This window comes from Carassius carassius, chromosome 39, assembly GCF_963082965.1.
Source record: "Carassius carassius chromosome 39, fCarCar2.1, whole genome shotgun sequence".
NCBI classification, from domain to species: Eukaryota; Metazoa; Chordata; class Actinopteri; order Cypriniformes; family Cyprinidae; genus Carassius; species Carassius carassius.
The window spans coordinates 1,944,320-1,965,729 of record NC_081793.1 but is presented as its reverse complement, the minus strand read 5'-3'; the positions used below and the strand labels follow the sequence as shown (position 1 = coordinate 1,965,729).

Here is a 21,410-nt window from a genome sequence, read left to right as displayed (position 1 = left end):
TTTTAAATGTCAATTTTGCTCATTAAAAATGTTGTCCTATTTAAAATGACTCCCAAAATAACAATATAATAGCTATAAAAATAATTATATTTATTATTACAATGAAAGAGAACGTCTTTGTTATGAAATATGTTTAAAGGGTAACTAAACCCTAAACCAACTTTAGTTAATGATCTGTAAGAATGGGGCTTTATTAGTGCTGTTCATTGATTCGAGTAACTTTTTTGACATTTGAGTATAAAATGTTTTACGTCACTCAAACACATAAAGTGGTGGAGACGTCAAACTCTGGACCCGTGTCGTTCGTGAGGACGAGCAGATCTTGAAATAGCAATGTTTTCTGATACTAATGTTGTATGGTCTTCCATAAATGATCGATATGAAGTGTTATATTATTTTATTATATCATATTTGTACATTCAGCAAAACGTTGCGTAAGACAGGAACTATTTTTCATCTGCTCGGAACACGTTTTTTTCTTTAAACCTATTTCAACTGATCAGTTTTTCTAGACTGTTTTAATAATAGTTTTAAGAGATTTTAGTTTTTGAAAGATCTATTTAAATGTTTGCATTTCATCTATTTTCACCACTTCCACAATCCGCTGCATTTTCTGAGCGGAGTTTGAAGGCTCCCTCAACAAGAGGCAAGTAGAGGGGCTCTGGTGGAGTCACGTGGTCAGAGTGCGCATGCGCGGTGCGCGCCAGTAACGTGAAGCAGTTGGAAACACCAGAAGGGGGAAAGGAAAGGTAGACTAGCGACAGATAAGAGCAGAGGTAGGTTTGCGACGCAGGACTGATTTAATACACTACGAAGTAACGTAAGCGCGAAATAGTCTACTTATCTCAAATACCAGTCTCGCTGATGTTGTTTCTGTTTCTTTTTAGACCGGATTGATGACTTCAGGATAAAGCTCGTGTTCTTAGCTAGCCACTGTAAGTTAGCTAGTTAGTTGTTAGTTAGTTACTTCCCTTTATTGCGCGTACTGCTGCTGTATCACCATTAGCGCAGCAGTCATTTGAAGCGCAGTACTGTTTCCGGTTGGGAAATCAAATGATAACAAAGCAGGAGTGAATCTAGATTCTGTGTTGAGATGTGGCCTGCGTTTGATTGACAGTCATGGGAGGATGCGTGGGGCGCGAACGCGCGGAGTCAGACGCACGCGCCTCGAGGACGCAGAGGAAACGTGGAGGTGAGAGGGACCTTTGCATGTTGGCTTCTGTGTGTGGCTTTCTTTGAAAACATGCAAACATCAGGTGCATTGACTTAACCTGATGTGGCATTCAAATGACAAAAAAACATAAACAAAAATTCCAAGATATTACCATGTTGCAAGATATTGTATGTGAACTTATAAATGGTATGCATGTGGTATTTAGATGTGTCAAACTACCATAGGCTTGCTACCATAATTATATTGCCACCATATATATATATCTCAAAGTGCAATGGTTTTACAGTATATTTTTAGTAAGAGATGTTAGTTTTCATACAACCCTAGTCAAAATTACCATGTTTTTAGACATGTTTCCATTCTACACAAAGGTATTTTAAGCATCAAGGCATATAAATATGTGAACTTATCATATATAGTACACTGATATATGTATCAAAGTATACTAGTACATTTTTCTAAGAAATGTTTGTTTTCTTATGCAATAATTTATTGTAGCTGTGTTTTAAAATGTGCACATCTCAGATGTATTGAGATCAACACATCACACTTCTGCTTTTCCTCGTCGTAGAAGTTTTACTTCCCTCCAGAAATCATATGAATGGTTTAAATGTGGAGTAAGATTTGTTTTCTAGCACTACTGTGTTTGTTTGTCACAGTGTGTAGGTCTGTTTGTTGATGTGATAATATGGGCTGTTAGACACATTATCTACTGGTATGGTGTCTGTTTTCTTCTTCTATGTGCATGTTGGAGCTGGCAGTCGTGTCCGTCTCGGGCATGTCTCTGCATGTTTGTGACCGTCATTCCTGTTGTTTTTACATTTACCATAAGCTGTAGTGAAACATAATTGGATAGAAAGCCCCAAAATGTTGTTTCCATGAAAGGAAACCATTGCATTATGTCAGTGACGTGTTTGACTTCTATCAGTGAAAGTCTTGTGGCCACAGATGTCTTGTATTGTAGAGTTATCTGTGCTTCAGCATGTTGTGTGTTGTCTTGCTTTGAACAGGAGAGAAGATTTTCATTGAAACGTTGGCCGTTTATTACGCGAACGTTGCCTGAAGTCAATGCATCTTTCCAGTATGTTTCTGCAGCGTTGTAAATTTTGGTAGATTCTCAAGAGAGATAAACGATAATGAAAATAATTAGCTATAGTTTTTAAATCCTAGCACCCAAAATACAATCAGAACACTCCAACTCAGCCTCCATTCTTTGCGAAAATACAAACATAAAATAAAAACATGCACAGGAAACAAAGAAGGATAACGAAATCCTGGCCAAATCACAGAGATGCCTATTTGCTCCGGACTTTCTATTATCACAGGACCCATGAATATGATTGGTCATTTTCAGGGGAATTTTTACTTGACAAATTACAGACATTCAATTCGCACAGGATTAAGATCACAGACAGCCTCTGTAATTATTACAAATGACTGGAGGTCAACACATTAAAAAAAAAGAAAAAAAAGATATATATTTATAATTTTAACAGTAAAATACTGTAAAAATGCTACAGTAAAAACCAACCTGTTAACAGTAAGTTTCCATACTATATTCGGTGAATTGACACTCCCAGAATTCCCTGTAAACACTTCATATTTAATGTTTTTTGTTATTGAGATAATGTTTTTTTTTTTCTTATCAGTTGGGTACATTAGGGTTTAATCTGGCATCTAATGTTGTTAGATGAATGTTTACTGCATTTAGTATCACGTGTGGTTTAGTGTTTGTGTGAATATATAGTGCATTACAATGGTTCAAAACAGATTTTAATACTTCAATATGTTGCTTTATTCCCATTGCATCAGTTAATGAAATGTGGTATTTAATTGTGAATTTAAGTTAAGTTTGTAAAACCTAAAATGTTGCTACCATATTTTTTTTCACGGTGATTTCTTGTAACCACAGCTTCCAGTATTTTACCGTAAATGTCACTGCTTTTTAAAAATGTATTTATTTCAGTGCAGGTAATACTAATCCCATGCAAACAGGGCTTTTGTGGTATTTTGTGGCACCTAGTCTTTCGCTCTGATTGCATTCAGTTCGATTGCATATTTTAAAACACTTAAACAGTTACAGAACCCAATGTCATAAAAATGCATTTTACAGCACTTTTGCCACAAATGAACCAGTTCTGAGGAAGAGTCGCACATTATTCTGTGATGCTGCAGGAGGAAGCGGAAACATGGTTGGGATGAGTGTGTAAACGTAACCAGAGAATTACATGAGAAGAAAGCATCTTCACTCGGCACTTACGATAACAAGAGAGCCATTTACATGTGATTTGATTGAGGTGCTGAACTTTGACAGTCACATTCTGCATTACACGCCCACATTTCCTCTTGTTGTTGTGGCATAAGTCATAATGATAAAGTGGAATAAGCTCTTTGACCTTGAATAGATCACATGCTCTTTCCATCTAGCCGTGCGCGTTGCGAAAGATTTTCTAGTTATTTTAAAATGTGCAGACTGGTCTTGAATTGTTCAGACTGTATCAAAGGGCGACATTGTGACAGCCAATGAAATCTCGAGAATATAAACGAAACAATCTTCTGGGAATGTTCAGAGCTCTACTTTAAGAGTTCTTTACATCGTCAGTGGTCTCTTTTATATGACCAAAGCACTGTATGATTATTTCACACCTTTATGCTATAAATAAAGTGTTTGGGTGAAAGATTTAAATAGTTGGCACCAATCGAAGCAGCGTGAGGATGGGAAAACACTGAGTCATGTACTATCTCACCATCACTGTGAACTTTTTATTTCTGTAGCAGGTTTCATGCCCGAGGTGATTGCTTAGGCAGGCATCACCTTTACTGTTGTTCACATTAAGGGTTATGGGAAGTTTAATACGTGTGGATTGGTCAAATTGCTGCTAGATCTTCTAAACATTACTTATTGGACATATTTGCATTCGTGGTATCTGTAGCCTTACAGTTTCTTGGTGGTTTTTTGGAAGCTTTTTGAATAAGTAATATGATTTGTCAACATTATACTGTACCGTAGTTGAGCGATGTACCCCGATATATCAGAAAATATTAGGGAAATATAGGACTAAAAATAGAAAGGCTAACTTTAGCAATCAGCAAATATGTGTTTTTGTCATTTAAACAAGTCTTTGAATATCCAACTAGAGGCTAAAGCTTTGATTTTTGGTTTGAGAAAGCCAAAATGGGCAGCTTGAGGCAAAAGAGACAGATCACATGCCTGTTTGGTGTTCTGGAGCTTGCCCTGCCAAAAAAAAAAGTGCAATAGTTATTAGGGCTGCACGATTATGACGATAATCATAAATGTCGATTATTCCCCTGAAATTGTAATTGCGGTTATTAATTACAATTATCACAACTTACATTGAATGATATGTATACCAACTACATGCCGTATTTTTATATGAAAATAAACAAGCTGAAAACACTCTTAGCACTTTTAGTGATTTTCTGTAGTATTAAGCCTCAAATGTCTATACATCAGATTGGTTTCTTCTTTTAAATTATAAAAAAGTCAAACTTTGAATGGTATTATAATGTCATACTAAAACTAAAAATAATGGGGAAAAACCCTCGAGATAACATGTAGAAAGAAAAAAAGCATCTTAAGCGTGCAGAATAGGGCTGGGACAAAAAATACGTCGATGCAAAATATGCGCATCGATTCGTCGACCTGTTTTTATTTCTCTAAAAAACGTTTGCAAAATGTTTACTTTATGTGCGCTGAATATATGCGATGGCCGGATCAACATTCTGGCCAACGTTATATAACCAATCCAGGGGTTTTTCTGCATTGATTTTTTTTTTGGCGGCTTGTCAAAGCCTTATTTGATCGGTGAGTGATGTAGAATAGAATGACTGCTGCGCCTGACAGGGCGCGTACGAGAGAGAGCCCCGGCTGCGTGTGCGCAGTCTTCAAACAACACGAGCGCTTCTTGCTCTCTCTCTTCCTCGTGCATATTAATCAAAAAAAAAAAACGATAGAAAAACACCAAAGTTTCACGTGCGCTCGCGCACTCACAGTCTTCAAACTACACGAGCGCTGTCTTGCTCTCTCTCTCTCTCTCTCTTTCTCTGTCTCTCTCTCTCTCTCTCCCTCGTGCATATTAACCAAAAATCATTAGACACGATAGAAAAAGGGCGGAACGCCAAAGTTTCACGTGGAGCATTCTGAGATTTTTTTTTTTTCTCCACAACAGACTGCTGGCTCCCACTGTTATTTATTTTTTTTTTTTGGAAAAGCACTCTCTGTATTAGCTTAAAGCCCTTAAGTTTACATTGGTTACTGTATTCTTTCAATTGCTCTAAACAAGTATTTTGGGTGACCTTTTTTATTGAATGCTAGACATCAAGTTGTTTTTATTTTTAGAGCTGAAACAACTAATCGATTAAAATCGATTATTAAAATAGTTGTCAACTAATTTAGTCATCAATTCGTTGCTAAATAACTTATTTGCCGTAAGCGGCTCATTTCGTGCATATTTCAAATCTGCGGTGACCAAAGTGTCAAAGTCAAAGTCACCTTTATTTATATAGCGCTTTAAACAAAATACATTGCGTCAAAGCAACTGAACAACATTCATTAGGAAAACAGTGTCAATAATGAAAAAATGATAGTTAAAGGCAGTTCATCATTGAATTCAGTTATGTCATCTCTGTTCAATTAAATCGTGTCTGTGCATTTATTTGCAATCAAGTCAACGATATCGCTGTAGATGAAGTGTCCCCAACTAAGCAAGCCAGAGGCGACAGCAGCAAGGAACCGAAACTCCATCGGTGACAGAATGGAGAAAAAAACCTTGGGAGAAACCAGGCTCAGTTGGGGGGCCTTTTCTCCTCTGACCAGACGAAACCAGTAGTTCAATTCCAGGCTGCAGCAAAGTCAGATTGTGCAGAAGAATCATCTGTTTCCTGTGGTCTTGTCCTGGTGCTCCTCTGGGACAAGGTCTTTACAGGGGATCTGTATCTGGGGCTCTAGTTGTCCTGGTCTCCGCTGTCTTTCAGGGATGTAGAGGTCCTTTCTAGGTGCTGATCCACCATCTGGTCTGGATACGTACTGGATCCGGGTGACTGCAGTGACCCTCTGATCTGGATACAGACTGGATCTGGTGGCCACGGGGACCTCGGAACAAAAGAGAAACAGACAAATATTAGCGTAGATGCCATTCTTCTAATGATGTAGCAAGTACATAGGGTGTTATCGGAAGTGTTTCCGGTTCCGGTTTACCTAATTAATGCAGCCTAAAAATCCTTTAACGGATTTGGATAATAAAAGCATATTAGTATGTTATGTGTAAGCCAGGTTAAAGAGATGGGTCTTTAATCTAGATTTAAACTGCAAGAGTGTGTCTGCCTCCCGAACAATGTTAGGTAGGTTATTCCAGAGTTTAGGCGCCAAATAGGAAAAGGATCTGCCACCCGCAGTTGATTTTGATATTCTAGGTATTATCAAATTGCCTGAGTTTTGAGAACGTAGCGGACGTAGAGGATTATAATGTAAAAGGAGCTCATTCAAATACTGAGGTGCTAAACCATTCAGGGCTTTATAGGTAATAAGCAATATTTTAAAATCTATACGATGCTTGATAGGGAGCCAGTGCAGTGTTGACAGGACCGGGCTAATATGGTCATACTTCCTGGTTCTAGTAAGAACTCTTGCTGCTGCATTTTGGACTAGCTGTAGTTTGTTTACGAAGCGTGCAGAACAACCACCCAATAAAGCATTACAATAATCTAACCTTGAGGTCATAAAAGCATGGATTAACATTTCTGCATTTGACATTGAGAGCATAGGCCGTAATTTAGATATATTTTTGAGATGGAAAAATGCAGTTTTACAAATGCTAGAAACGTGGCTTTCTAAGGAAAGATTGCGATCAAATAGCACACCTAGGTTCCTAACTGATGACGAAGAATTGACAGAGCAACCATCAAGTCTTAGACAGTGTTCTAGGTTATTACAAGCGGAGTTTTTAGGTCCTATAATTAACACCTCTGTTTTTTCAGAATTTAGCAGTAAGAAATTACTCGTCATCCAGTTTTTTATATCGACTAAGCAATCCATTAGTTTTTCAAATTGGTGTGTTTCACCGGGCTGCGAAGAAATATAGAGTTGAGTATCATCAGCATAACAGTGAAAGCTAACACCATGTTTCCTGATGGTATCTCCCAAGGGTAACATATAGAGCGTGAAGAGTAGTGGCCCTAGTACTGAGTCTTGAGGTACTCCATACTACACTTGTGATCGATAGGATACATCTTCATTCACTGCTACGAACTGATGGCGGTCATATAAGTACGATTTAAACCATGCTAATGCACTTCCACTGATGCCAACAAAGTGTTCAAGTCTATGCAAAAGAATTTTGTGGTCAATTGTGTCAAACGCAGCAAGATCCAATAAAACTAATAGAGAGATACACCTACGATCAGATGATAAGAGCAGATCATTTGTAACTCTAAGGAGAGCAGTCTCAGTACTATGATACGGTCTAAATCCTGACTGGAAATCCTCACATATACCATTTTTCTCTAAGAAGGAATATAATTGTGAGGATACCATCTTTTCTAGTATCTTGGACAGAAAAGGGAGATTCGAGATTGGTCTATAATTAACTAGTTCTTTGGGGTCAAGCTGTGGTTTTTTGATGAGAGGCTTAATAACAGCCAGTTTGAAGGTTTTGGGGACATATCCTAATGACAATGAGGAATTAATAATAGTCAGAAGAGGATCTATGACTTCTGGAAGCACCTCTATTAGGAGCTTAGATGGTATAGGGTCTAACATACATGTTGTTGGTTTAGATGATTTAACAAGTTTATACAATTCTTCCTCTCCTATAGTAGAGAATGAGTGGAAGTGTGGCAGTAATGAGCCACCGGAGGTTTTACTCAGCCAGTACAGCAGGAGAAGTAGCAAATAGCCAATAGCTGGCCTCGTTTTATGTCACGTGCTTCCCAAACAGCGTCTCTGCAGCATTCAGCGTTATGTGTGGGAGTACTTTACTTTGAGCCTTCAAAAAAGATGATTAACCTGTAAACTCTGCACTACTGAACTGTTTAAGGGGGCGTTCACATATCGCGTCTTTTGCGCACTCATGTTCGTTATTTCAATGTAGGCGCGCAGTATGCGCGCTCATAATGGAAGCGACGCGGTCGCGACGCGCCCGTTTTTCCGATACTATTTGGCGAATGGGCGCGTCCGCACCGCATCAGTTAAAAACATTTCAACTTTTCAGAATGCAGCAAGCGCACCGCGGGTCATGTGACAAGAACTAAATAATCAGCTTCATCCTTTCCCGTAACAACGTTAAAAGCTCAGCCAAGGTGAAGGAACAGCTGATCATAGCTGTATATGGATTTCCATTTTGAAATAAATTTAGTAGCAGAGCTACTGCAAGCGATTTTTAGAGCTGCAAATCCATTTATCCTTTGCTGAAATTTCCGCGTCTTCAAGGAGAGAGCACGTCATGGTTGCTTAGCAAAGGCAGATGCCTCAGGGGCGCTTCTGCCCGAGCGCTTTGGAAAGGAGGAGAAAGTGGCGTGCCTAGTGTTTTCCACGCGTTTTAGGCGCGATATGTGAACGGCCCCTAAGACTTTTATTCGTGCAGATTCTCCAGTACAATGTTGTTTGCAAATGTTTAGTCGTAAAAGCTGATAACATTGCTTTTTAACAGTTAACATTTAAAGCTTTGCAAACATGTTCTGTGATCAGTTTGTCGTTTACCAGTTCATAATTCAGTCGTGCAGCCTAATTATGACTAAATGAGAGAGGTAAATGTTTAAAGATATTTGAAATGCACTTTTTCACACAGCAGGTTTTTTGTGTGTGTCCGATTTTTTTTTTTTTTTTCTGAACAACCTTCTGATGGATTTTACTTTAAATTGTGAGTTCCATTCAGGTTTCATGCCATTGGCACTTTTTTCGAAGGATTGTTTACAATTTCACAGCATAAGCTATAAAGCTGTTTCCCAGTAAATAATAAAATACAACGCACTGCAATCTTTTTCTGTTTTATCCTTATTCTTCGTGAAAATATGTTCTGAAAGATTCCTTAATAAGCTTTGTTCGGGATGTTAAACTACTTTAGGAGCTCTAAGGACTGCCATGGTGAAAACATTATTTGAAATCTACTTGTGAAATTTGCTAGAGTATGGGTCAGTGTTCTGATTGCAGAAGAGTTCGACAAAGGATTACTAACACATAATAAAACAACTCCAGGTATATTTTTGATGAGGATATGACAATGCAAAATGTTTAAAATCTCTTAAAAATCTATGCTGAATGATAAAGACCCTTTATTAATAATTTACTTAATATTAATTTAATAAAAACTAAAATATAAGTACATAAACTGATTAATCGTAAAAATAATCGACAGATTAATCGATTATCAAAATAATCGTTAGTTGCAGCCCTAGTTATTTTCATCTGAAAGAAGAACTGTTTTTCAGTAAGCTAGGCCCTATGTGTTCAGTAAGCTTGTTTCAGTAAGCTATGTGTTTTCAAGGCTTCAAGGTTTTATTGAATGCTATCTCTATACAAGTGCAAAGTAATGCATTCTTAGTCATTTTAGTCATTTTGTAATTTTTAAGAGCAATAAACATATATTGCAATGGTTAAGGAATTCATGTTTTTTTTTCATTCAGATATGTAAATCAACATGTATAAATTGTTAGTAGTCAATTAATGGGGAGATAATCGAAATCGAATCGGTCCGGGAAAATTAATCGTTAGATTAATCGATGCATCGGAAAAAATAATCGCTAGATTAATCGTTTAAAAAATAATCGTTTATCCCAGCCCTAGTGCAGAATAACATAACTGGACATTGAGTGATTAATTGCCGCTTTGAACGATTATATAATTTGTGGCATCCATAATTTTAATTGCGATTTTAGAAATTTTATTAATTGTGTAGCTTTAATAATAGTCATTTTCATAATATTTCTCCATACCTTGTAAGTCAGTTACAAGCAATACAAAAAAGCAGGTTTGTAGGTGTTCAGGTGCAGAAAAATGGCATAAACTAAAATTGCATGGTCCTCATCAAAAATAGAGTGATCCTTGTGAAAGATGCAATGAGTGATTTTCTTGTTTTGATCTATTAACATTAAAGACAGACAGCGGCTGGTAAATGTGATCACTTTATAAAAAATAATGCATGAGTCCAATGTAATGATCCCTATTTGATTTATATCAACAGTTTGTTCACCTGAGACATAATCGACTGTTGTCAAGGATATTTGCCAAGATTTCATGTATTTGGACTGGAATTGGACTGTATTTGTCCATTTGAGCGACAGAAGAAGCAAAAGTGAACGCACCTCTGGGTTTGCACGGTGTCAGAGATGTGATGCGGGGCATGCAAAATTAATCAAATTTCTAATCGCGATTACAATTATGGATGCCACAATTACGTAATCTTTCAAAATGGCAATTAATCGTTCTAAGTCCACTTATGTTATTTTGAACGCTTAAGATGTTTTTTTTTTTCTTTTTACGTGTTTTCTTAAGGGTTTTTCCATTGTTTTAATTTTAGTTTTAGTAAAACGTTATAATACCATTCATATTTTTACATTTTATACTTTTGAAGTAGAAACCAATCCGATGTATTGTTGACATTAATACTATAAAAAGCACTTTCAGTTAATTTTCATATAAAAATACGGTATACAGTTATTTATATATCCAGGTATCCAGGTATACATCAAACAATGGTATAAACATAATTCAATGTAAATTGCGATAATCATCCTTAATACAATCAAATATGGCCGCTTAGCTAGGCAGTGAAATTTTGTTTAATTTCTATGAAAGTTTAAATTGTATAACAGTATGCTGGCTTACTCAAGCCAACATAATAAACATTTAATGCCACAAATCTCAGGTATAGCATTGGAAGATATAAAGTAACAACTAATTTATGGTGATATTATGCAAGTAGTCTGTTATAAAGATCTCATTAATTTACAATACAGGTATTTCATCTTATGGCCATATAAATATCAGCACCTGCGCCAGATTGCTCTGAATAATTATTCGGTTCCTGAGAAATCTAAACCTGTCCAGGAAAGTCTGATGTTGTGGTGTATTATTGTTTTTAACAGTGCTTCTCATTTATTTGAACCCCATCAGATATTTAAATATACGTTATTTGTAACTGGAGTGTAAAAGCAGTTTGACTGAACTGACATCGGATGAAAACAGAAGAGCAGTAGATCTGCTTTTTTTTAATGAACTGTAATTTAATTCTTTTTGCAATGTCTACACTTTGAATTGGATTGAATGACTATTTAACATGAATAATTGTAGACCGTTGATAATGTGGACTGCTCATTTCAGTCTGTGTTGTGATCTGAAGCATTATCCAGTAATATGGGCTGTGTGTTGGGCTCAACATATGATTGTTGATTGAAAACAGCAGCTCTGTTTGACCGGATGCCTTCAGGGTTGTTGATAGATGAAGGCTGTTTGTTTTTTGTGTTTGCCTGAAGTGATCAGTCATTGGAGAGGGAAGTATTTGCAGACAAACAGTCATAAATACACAACCTTTATTCAGTCATGTGAATATGAGGGAGCGTATAGTTAACTTCTGCTTTTTATTTGACTTTCTGTACTCCGAAATCTATCACTAAATTGTATGTGTAGTCTGGTACAATGAATTGTTTAATAATACATAACTATATGGAAGCTTAATGTATAACTATTTCAAATAGATGTAAGATTTATTTTCTTCTGCTCACCAAGGCTACATTCCTTTGATTAAAAAAAAAATTTAAAACAGCAATATTGTGAAATATTATTACAATTTGAAATAACTGTTTTCTGTGTGAATCTCTGTTAAAGTGTAATTTATTTCTGTGATGTGCAGCTGTATTTTTAGCATCACTACACTTGCTATATATATATATGTATGTGTGTGTGTGTGTGTGTGTGTGTGTGTGTGTATATATATATATATATATATATATTAGTGCTGTCAACGTTAACGCGTTAACGCATGCGATTAATTTTTGTCTGGTTTAACGTGTCAAAATATTTAACGCAATTAACGCAGCATCCGTATTTTCTGCCATCCGTTGGCTAGCTTTACATTATATGATCACGCTCTTATTCATTGAAATGCTTTTAAACATTTCAAGCACGGCAAGACAAAAGAGAATGCGCTGTCTGTGAATGCCCTTATGTGACACATACACACGTACACACACACACACACACACACACACACACAATGCATAGACAGGGCGCCAGAATCCAGTTCTCTTAAGCGCTTGAACTAACAATAAACATCCCAAAGTGCCAGTTTTGTCAATTATCCTCATAAGAGCAATCTTAAATGATTTATATAAAGTCTAAAATGAACAAAAAGAGTTGTGAGAGAATGAGGCGAGATCCATAGACAGTATATAAACGGTGAGATCCGCGTGTCTGTCTGCTCTTAAAGGGACAGCAGCCAATAAAGCTTCCTGTCAGTAAAGTTAAAGAACAAAGGGAACAGAGAAAATGACTCGCTGCTCTTGACTAAATAACTTTTGTAGCTTTAATAAGGATTAACTATTTAATTTATAGTTTATGCAGTGCAGACTGCAAATAACTTTGATAACTTTATTAAATTTCTGTATATTTCCTAACTGTTAAGACAGGAAGGGCAGGAGTAAACATGACATTTATTATGGGTTTATGTAAGCATTGTTTTAAGTTTACTTAAATTAAAAACTGTTATATTTTTGAAGCCTAATAATAAATATAAAAAAATAGAAAAATCAGTAGCTGTATTAATATCAGTAATACTGGCCTTCATTCATAAAAAAGATGCCATTTAAACAAGTATTTAAAATATACTGTCTTTATGCTGTTTCTACATTAATTTGATTAACTGTGAAATTATTACATTAAAAAATATATTAAAAACTTACAAAAACATTTCTTTTTTTATTGCGATTAATTGCGATTAATCACAGAAAAAATGTGTGATTAATCTAGTCAAAGTTTTTAATCGATTGACAGCACTAATATATATATATATATATATATATATATATATATAATTATTAGTAATTTTTTTGAAAACATGCATTTTCATGATTTTTGATGAATCGAGAGTTCAAAATAACAGGTTTTATTTTAAATATAAATCTTTTGTGACTTTATAAATGTCTTTTGACCATTTTAATGCATCCTTGTTGAATGAAAGTAAGTATATATTTATAAGTAATATATTTAAAAGGCAGCGTATGTGTGCAAATGTTTGTTTCTTATTATTTATTATATTCCTGTAGCCATAGTTGACAAAATATGCTCTTTCTAATTCAATGTTGAAGTTCTCCTCCCTAGTATTCCATCAAACTATAACCAGTCCAAAGCACTAAACGTCTATTCTTGTTTATTGGTTTCACATCGCACATAATCTCCTGTTTGTTGCCCAGTTGAGGCATTAGTGAAAGTACTGATGGAAAATACAAATGGAAAGTTCTGCATTAGTGAAGTCACACATGCACATTTTGCTTTGGAACCGCATGTACGTTTGATTGGAAACTAACCTCGTCGTAATTCATTGGAATAGTCCAATTCTGGCATAAATAATGTGGTCTTCTCTTTGATCCTCAAAGCTAGTCTTTCTACAGCTGTTATTCCAGGAAATGCTGTATATCGCACATTAGTGGTCATTCACACCTCATCTGCGTCTGCAGGTCGTAATGAGCCGCTGAAGAAAGACAAGCTGAAGTGGAAGAGCGACTACCCCATGACGGAGGGCCAGCTCCGCAGTAAGAGAGATGAGTTTTGGGACACGGCTCCAGCGTTCGAGGGGCGCAAGGAGATCTGGGATGCCCTGAAAGCTGCCGCTGTGGCTCTGGAGTGTAACGATCATGAACTGGCTCAGGCTATCGTGGACGGAGCCAACATCACATTACCACACGGTGAGAGTCAGCTTTGCCTGCAACTGTGGAACAGAAAATTAGAAATGTTCATGCTGCTCTTTTTCATTAACCAAATGCAGAGACGAGGTGCTATCTTGTGCAATAAGCAACATTTAATTTACCAAAAAAAAGTCCAAATTGGGTCAAAACACTTTTTACATTACATGTGCTTACTGTTGTAATAACAGCACATTATGCATGCATGCAACTAACCATAAGAATAGCAAACCCTAATCCTGATCCCGTAGTGAGTGAGTGTTGTTAATTAACATTGTTCATACTTCACTGTAATAAGGACTCCTTAAAACAAAGTGTAACCCAAAATTGCATTGTTGAGAGAAGAGAAAACAGTTGCATCAGTGCTTAAGTCACATTTCATTATTATGTTCAGAAATTATGTAAAATATCAAATTAAATGCAAAAATATACAAACACCATAAGCATGTATTTTAGTTCCCCAAAGCGCTGCGTCCACAATCGCATACTGCCATGAGTCCGCAGTGTTTTGATTTGAGGGCACAGGCAAACGTAAAGAGAACGTTGTGGTTTGTGTCCATTGCAAGATAGAGCTGGCATACTACAACTAGGGCCCTATGATTTCCGCGATGCAGAAAATGCAGAGCGAATCGCGAAATCCAGTCATAAAAACTGAATTTACAGTTTAACGCGGAATGGCACGGAATTTGCCAAATTTTGAATGAATTAATCAAAAATAGGTCATTGCACTTGCATCAAATCACGATATGGACTAATAACTGTAAATATTAAGCCGGAACAGTCTATTTAAATATGAATCCTGCATGTTCTGCGTGTCTCTGTTAATGAATGCAGCAGAAGCGCAAATTCCTTTATCACACAAACTGAAGCGCGTGTGACGCTCGCGGTGATTTAAGCATCTTTCCTCTCACTCATTAAAGACGTGAACACATGAGGAACATCTCCAGAACTGCTCTGACAGTCACTTCATGAGCATTTGACCGTTTTATTTGAGTAAAACTAGTGTCACATCACATACACAGAGCTGTAAAGGTAAGTCAACCAGTCAAAATAAAAGTCCGGTTAAAGAGTATTTGTTCAGCAGAATGTACATAGCCTACTACTAAAAAAAAAATCAAACATTATTTTTTTTAAGGTTTAATCACACAACATTTTTCATTTTTTATTTTTAATTATTTTTATTTTTATTTAAAAATTGTAATAGTAAATCCCCTTTGTTTACCGAAAAGTTAAGTTAATTATCAATAATTAAAAGATAAATTAAATTAATGTTTTATGTGTTTAATGTTCAGCTCAGAAAATGCTTTATTTAAAACCCCAACTGAATGGCACTAAAATGCACTTAATTCATCTTTCAACTTTATTGTCATTGTTCACAGTACAAGTACAGACAGAGAAACAATGGGTAATAATTAAATGTTTATTTTTGATGTATGCATTGCATTATATGCATTTAAAAAATTTAAAAATATTTTTTTTCTAAAAAAGGAAACTTAGTTGTTCATTTTAAGAGACCCAGCAGTTTATTTTCTCTTGCATAATTAATATTGCACTTTTATTAAGCAAAAACAGATTTTATCCGATTAATCGATGGAATTTTTGGTAGAATACTCGATTACTAAAATATTCGATAGCTACAGCCCTAGAAGAGAGATTAAAAACCGAAACCCAAGAAATGAAAGATTTTCAATTCTTGTTCTTGTTTTTGGGAAAAGAGAGTCCATCTGTTGTCCCGTGGAATAACTTATAGAATATTGTTAAAATAGTGGAGCAATTATTATTTTTAATTATTTTTTTCGGTCAGCGTCTCTTTAAATAAAGGTTAAAGCTGAAATATAGTCCAATCCAAGTATATGGGTGGATCTCATTTGTTATGAATCCAAATGTTTTCATATTCACAATGTAACGTTTGGGTTGCAATACTTGTTTTCTATTATGTAAATAAGGCTTTTCTAGTTCACTCGTGTCTCAATATCCACGTTAAACCACAACCTTTACATGCACAAGACGCTCTGGAATAGTTTTGAATAATTGGAGCACGTTTCAGATGAAATAATAAGGCAATTTATATTTACATTGCAAATGTAAAATTACGTTGCGATTGGTCAGATGACAAAAGATCCAAATACTTTTTGTCATCGCTAATGTACTCTGAAGTGTATCTTTGACTCTTTTCAAATATTTGAATGTTTTTTGTATTTACATTTGTAAATGCAAAGATTTATCCCTTTAAATAACCTACTTTTTTATTGTTTTTACCATAATGAAGAAGTTTTTACTGACATGAACCAAAGAAAAGACTTAACAAATCCATTGTCATTGTTATATCTGTAGCACTTTATTTCCCATCACTCACAATTGTTTGTACGTTCAATCACTGCAGGATCCCTGACCGAGTGTTACGATGAACTCGGCAACCGTTACCAGCTACCGGTTTATTGCCTGGCTCCGCCTGTCAACCTGATCACAGAAAGAAGTGAGGAAGACCTGTCAGAAAACCCTGAGCCCCTGACGACGCAGAAGAAGGAGTTCCAGCTGAAGGTGCGGCTCTCCAGCGGGAAAGACCTGCGTCTGAACGCCAGCATGTCCGACAGCATCGGCCTGCTGAAGAAGCAGCTGCAAGCTCAGGAGAACATTGAGCTGGCACATCAACGCTGGTTCTTCTCTGGAAAGCTCCTCACAGACAAAACCCGCCTGCAGGACACCAAGATCCAGAAGGACTTTGTGATCCAGGTCATCGTGAACCAACCGACACCAAACCAATAAGACTGAGCGGACCGAAAGATAAAGGACCAAACCACAGCAGCTGAGAAACGTTTTGCACAAAAATGAATCGAGACGGACAAGCGGCTTGATCCTGCTGTTTTAAAATGCCCCAAAATCTAGGAAAAACTAATAAACCAAATGCAACGGATCGCAGAAGTGCCAACGTGAATTTGGTAGCGAAGCACACGGATTTAAGTCTCTTGACTATCCCGCAAAACACCTTTATTAAAGTGATCTCAACTTTTAAGATACGTGAACCTTTGAGCTTCATTTTGCACACTTGAGAGTATCTTAGAATAGCCGTGCCTTGAAACCAGAGTAGATTTTAGTTTATATTTCGCTGGCGTTCGGTCACTTTCACATGCTTTTGTTTCTCACGACCGACGTCTTTCTTTGAGCACAACAACGCGGTGCTTTTTCTATGCAATCTCAAAATCGGAAAAAGACGCTGATATCATCCGATGTTCGCTGGAGGCCAGTGTTAAAAGCCTCGCTGTGTAAATCAAGTGCACAGAGACACATTAAACTCACAGTGAAGCCACACATCTTCATCAGCCTCCGTGCCCTGTAGATTACAGATCATCATGTAGATGAAACCCTACTGCTGCCTTCTCGAAGGGAAGAATGGACACACTTTCAGTTTAATGGCTGTTCCTCTTCCTCTTTTATAGTGATGTTATGCTGTAAGCACTCAGGCTTCAATCAGTCAATATTGCTAGGATTTTCAGAGATTATATTCTGTACTATTCCAGTCTTTAACTTGCTTTTCTAGTAACTTGGAGTTAGACTTTTTACTGATTCTTAACCCTTTATCAGTGGCATTTCAATTTTGATTATAATTTACCACCAGCATCACTTTAAGAATGCATTCTGTAGCTGTTATCTGTATTAGGCCTGTAACATGTTCACAAACGCTCGGTCGTCAAAATCCGTTTAGTTCAATACGGATGGAAACATTTCTTTTACTAAAGATACTCTCTGCTCCTGATTACAACACCGTGTGAGTCTCAGCGCACACCAGGCCGGTTAGAAACAGCTCATTACCTCACTGACAACTGTTCCTCATTAGTCTAAGTCTCTGGCGTGCTCGTTATACATTTCTCTTGTATCACGCTATTTCTTCTACTCTGGGTTACTTTCTTTCTTCTGTTGTTTTTGAGCATTTTCTTATAAACAAATACACGGTGGTGTAGACTAATCTTTTTGGATGAGAGAAATCACATTCATTTATCATCGCAAATTCCAGGAGTTTCAGTCACTATGCATATCGCATCATTTTGCATTTAAGTAATATTCCAGGTTAAATACGAGTTATCGAAACCTCTGTATTGCATAATCATAAATAATTAATAAACTCCATAATTGCATTGCACTTGCAGTGTAAAGTCAATGTGGCACTTTCTTTGGTAAAAGACTGTATGCAGTAGCTTAAAGGAATAATTCACCACAAAATGTTAAATCTGTCATTACTTCCAAACCTGTGGAACATAACATTTCAATATTTTTTTTTTTTGTTCCATAAAATGAAAGTCTGTGTGGTTCAGTGTTTTATTATTAATTTATAAGTTTAAATTACGAGATTAGGTCATTAGGTCATTTTTGAGATAAGAGATGAAATTAAAAAGTAATTATTAGTTAATTTGTAATTATGAGCTTAAAAGCCTCCACTTAAGTCAAAATTTATGACTGCTTTTATGATTGTGACACCATCTCAAAATTAAGTCAAAATTAAATCAAGTCATAAATCTGACAAACTGCATTTAATAATCTCAATTTGGGTTTATATTTAGAAATTTTGGTCAGAATTATGATTGAGATCTCGGTTTCAACTTTTAATAATTTTGATTTATCTAAAAAATGTTATCTCATTTTTTTTATCATTTATCTCATAGCAAAAGCTGTAGTAATAATACTAAAATGTGACGTATTTGTCCATAAAATGAAAGTCAATAGTAGTCCATTGTAGTTTTGGACCCCTTGATCTGTCATTATGTCCAAAAAAACAGTAGAAACATTAATATATCTTTTGTTCTTTGCAGAAGAAAGTAAGTCCCACAGGTTTAGATTTGTAAATGATGACCATTTTTATTTTTGGGTGAACTATCGCTTTAACCCTGGAATATTTCCAGTCCTGCACATTGCAGAGATGAATAACACGGCATCATGGTCAAAACCCTCCAATCGTGGTTTAGGACAAAGATGCACTCAGAACCTGCCATCATTTATGTGCATCATGCTATGATAAGAAAAAGAAACCGTACACCGTAACATTGTGTACTCTTTAGATCCTGCATACTTTGCTGCCTTTTTTCCCAGGTCGCTAGCGGCGGGAGCTGTGTGATAAACCTGTCTGAGAGCATTCTCCTGCTCTTAGTCAGCTCAATATGAAACCCATTATGCTGAGACATGAGTCCAAATAGATGCAGTGTTGCTGCTAATGATAGAGCCAAAGCAACAAGCCTAAATAGTTATTCTCTCATCGGCATCTGTCTTTTTGTCAGAAAACAAAAAGGAGTTGCTACACTTCAGTTAGTAATATTAAGAATGGATGGATATAGATTACAGGGGTTATAGTCGACCTTGCTGTTATTATTGCAGTAATTCTAGGGCGATGGTTTGATACAATTCTCCTGCATCAATGTTTCAGGACAGTAGATGTTTTATGTATTGTTTCTCTTTGTTTGAATGTCTGTCTGATGTGGTTTAAGGTTTGTCTCATGACATGAAGTTTCCAGATTTGACTGAGGAAGCTGCTGGGAAGCCGTACATGTGGATCTTTTTCGTCCCACGGTGTTTGGACGGTTTCAGGAGACTCACTTTGGACGTTTTTCTTTCAAATCCCAGATTATAGGAAGCCATTACATTGAACTCAAGCCTGCTGGGGGTCTGTGTGTATTGAAGCTCATTTCTGCCACATAAGAAAAAAAAATCACGCTTTACTAAATCATAATTGTGACGCAATATCTCAAAGTTGAGATGCAAAGTCATTATGAGATAAAAAGTCCAAATTGAGATTACAAAGTACACAAAACAAAAATAAAAGTTGTAATTGCCACGATGAACCATCTCATAATTTCAACTTTTCATAATTTAGTTTATCTCATAATTTTGTTTGTCATTATGTCTGTTTTAATTGACTTTTAATTTGATAAATCTAAATTTGTATTTGTACATAGTTTTTGTCATAATTGACCACCTTTTTTTTAAATCTCATAATTAGTCATAGTCGTAGTTTCCTTTTTTTCATATTTTTGACACGGTTTATCTGAATTGTTTTTGTCAAAACTTCAATTATATGTCATAATTATGAATTTTATCTCATAATTATGGTTTACTAAAGCGAGATATTTTTTCTTGCATGGCAGAAATGTCCCACTCACGAAATACGTGAACTTTTCATAAACCTTTAGAGGAATTCACATGAATTTCTACATAGATAAATATATCTGTATATTAAGAGATAAAATGTGTGTAATTATTATACTTCAATGTGCTTACGGCCTATTTTACAAAAGTTATGTACAAGGTAAATTGTTTTTCGTTTGTTTTATTCATCAATTAAAGTTAACAGCTGGGAAAGCAAACCGATGTTTGTCAGTACACTGCTAATTATCTCCACATGTTCTCAGATCTTCTAGTATTCAGCGTTTTCTCTGCTTCAAGAACTTTCTGTGTGTCAAAGACAAGTTAGTCTGACCTAAACTAATAAAACAAGGGTTTATAGAATATTTACGTCCGCAGAAAGGGTTAACTATCTCAGACTGCATTGACTGAGCTCAGGTAGCACTGCCATCCGCAGACGGAAATGTTGAAATGGTTAAAGCAGCCACGTTTTGCAATTCTCGGTGTAAAATTAGGTTTAGGCTTAAAAATGTGTGGGTTATGAATTTTAATACCACTTGACATGCTGATATATATATGTTCAGCATCTCCCATAAAAAGTGAATTCTGATTGGCTGTGAATGTTTTTAATGTTCACAAGCCAGAATCCTCTGATTATCATCATAGCTGTAGTATGAATTTCTGAATGAATTCTCATAGAGTTAGAATGATTATTTGATATATATATATATATATATTAGTTATAGCTTTTTCTGGACATTCTAGCATTTATTAATAACTATACATTCATAAGAGTTCTTAGAAGTGTACTTTTTATTAGTGTTACATGTGTTTTATTTTATTTGTTTTACAAATATTAAAATGGTTCAATAAAAGTTTAACTTAAATATTAGATGGCAGGCTTATTATTATTAAATTCCCTTATGAAAATTAACCATGGGTTTACAACAAATAAATCCCAAAATCCAGGGTTACTGTAGTTAAAGGACTAGTTTACTTCCAGAATAGAGATTTCCTGATGATTACTCACCCTCATACCATACTTTTTTTCTTCAGTCGCAAAGAAATTATGGTTTTTGAGTCCTTTATATAAGGAAAAATCATGTCTGAAGGTCCAAATTGCAGTTTCAGTGCAGCTTCAAATGCCTCGACCATTTCCCAGCTGAAGAATATCTATCTAGCTCAGTAAAAACATATACATATATACACTTTTTAA

The 21,410-nt window shown here is 35.8% G+C and overlaps 1 protein-coding gene across 2 annotated transcripts; it reads left to right on the top strand.

Annotated features, from left to right (window-relative positions):
• The first annotated feature begins 694 nt into the window (after window positions 1-694).
• ubtd1b (ubiquitin domain containing 1b) lies at window positions 695-17,000 on the top strand. 2 transcript variants are annotated; one of them, XM_059530376.1, is made up of 4 exons: window positions 695-935; window positions 1,118-1,192; window positions 13,862-14,089; window positions 16,470-17,000. In XM_059530376.1, the coding sequence occupies exons 2-4, from the start codon at window positions 1,120-1,122 to the stop codon at window positions 16,850-16,852; spliced, it is 684 nt and encodes a 227-aa protein (XP_059386359.1). In that variant the 5' UTR covers window positions 695-935; window positions 1,118-1,119; the 3' UTR covers window positions 16,853-17,000. The 2 variants fall into 2 exon arrangements, with proteins under 2 accessions (XP_059386359.1, XP_059386358.1); XM_059530375.1 differs by having other exon boundaries at window positions 695-1,192.
• The last annotated feature ends 4,410 nt before the right edge of the window (window positions 17,001-21,410 follow it).

Bases quoted from the DNA above. Each gene is read 5' to 3' on its own strand.
- ubtd1b (XM_059530376.1), top strand. From the start codon at position 1,120: ATGGGAGGATGCGTGGGGCGCGAACGCGCGGAGTCAGACGCACGCGCC. The intron at 1,193-13,861 runs GTGAGAGGGACC...CTGCGTCTGCAG, and splicing joins GACGCAGAGGAAACGTGGAG to GTCGTAATGAGCCGCTGAAG. The intron at 14,090-16,469 runs GTGAGAGTCAGC...CAATCACTGCAG, and splicing joins CAACATCACATTACCACACG to GATCCCTGACCGAGTGTTAC.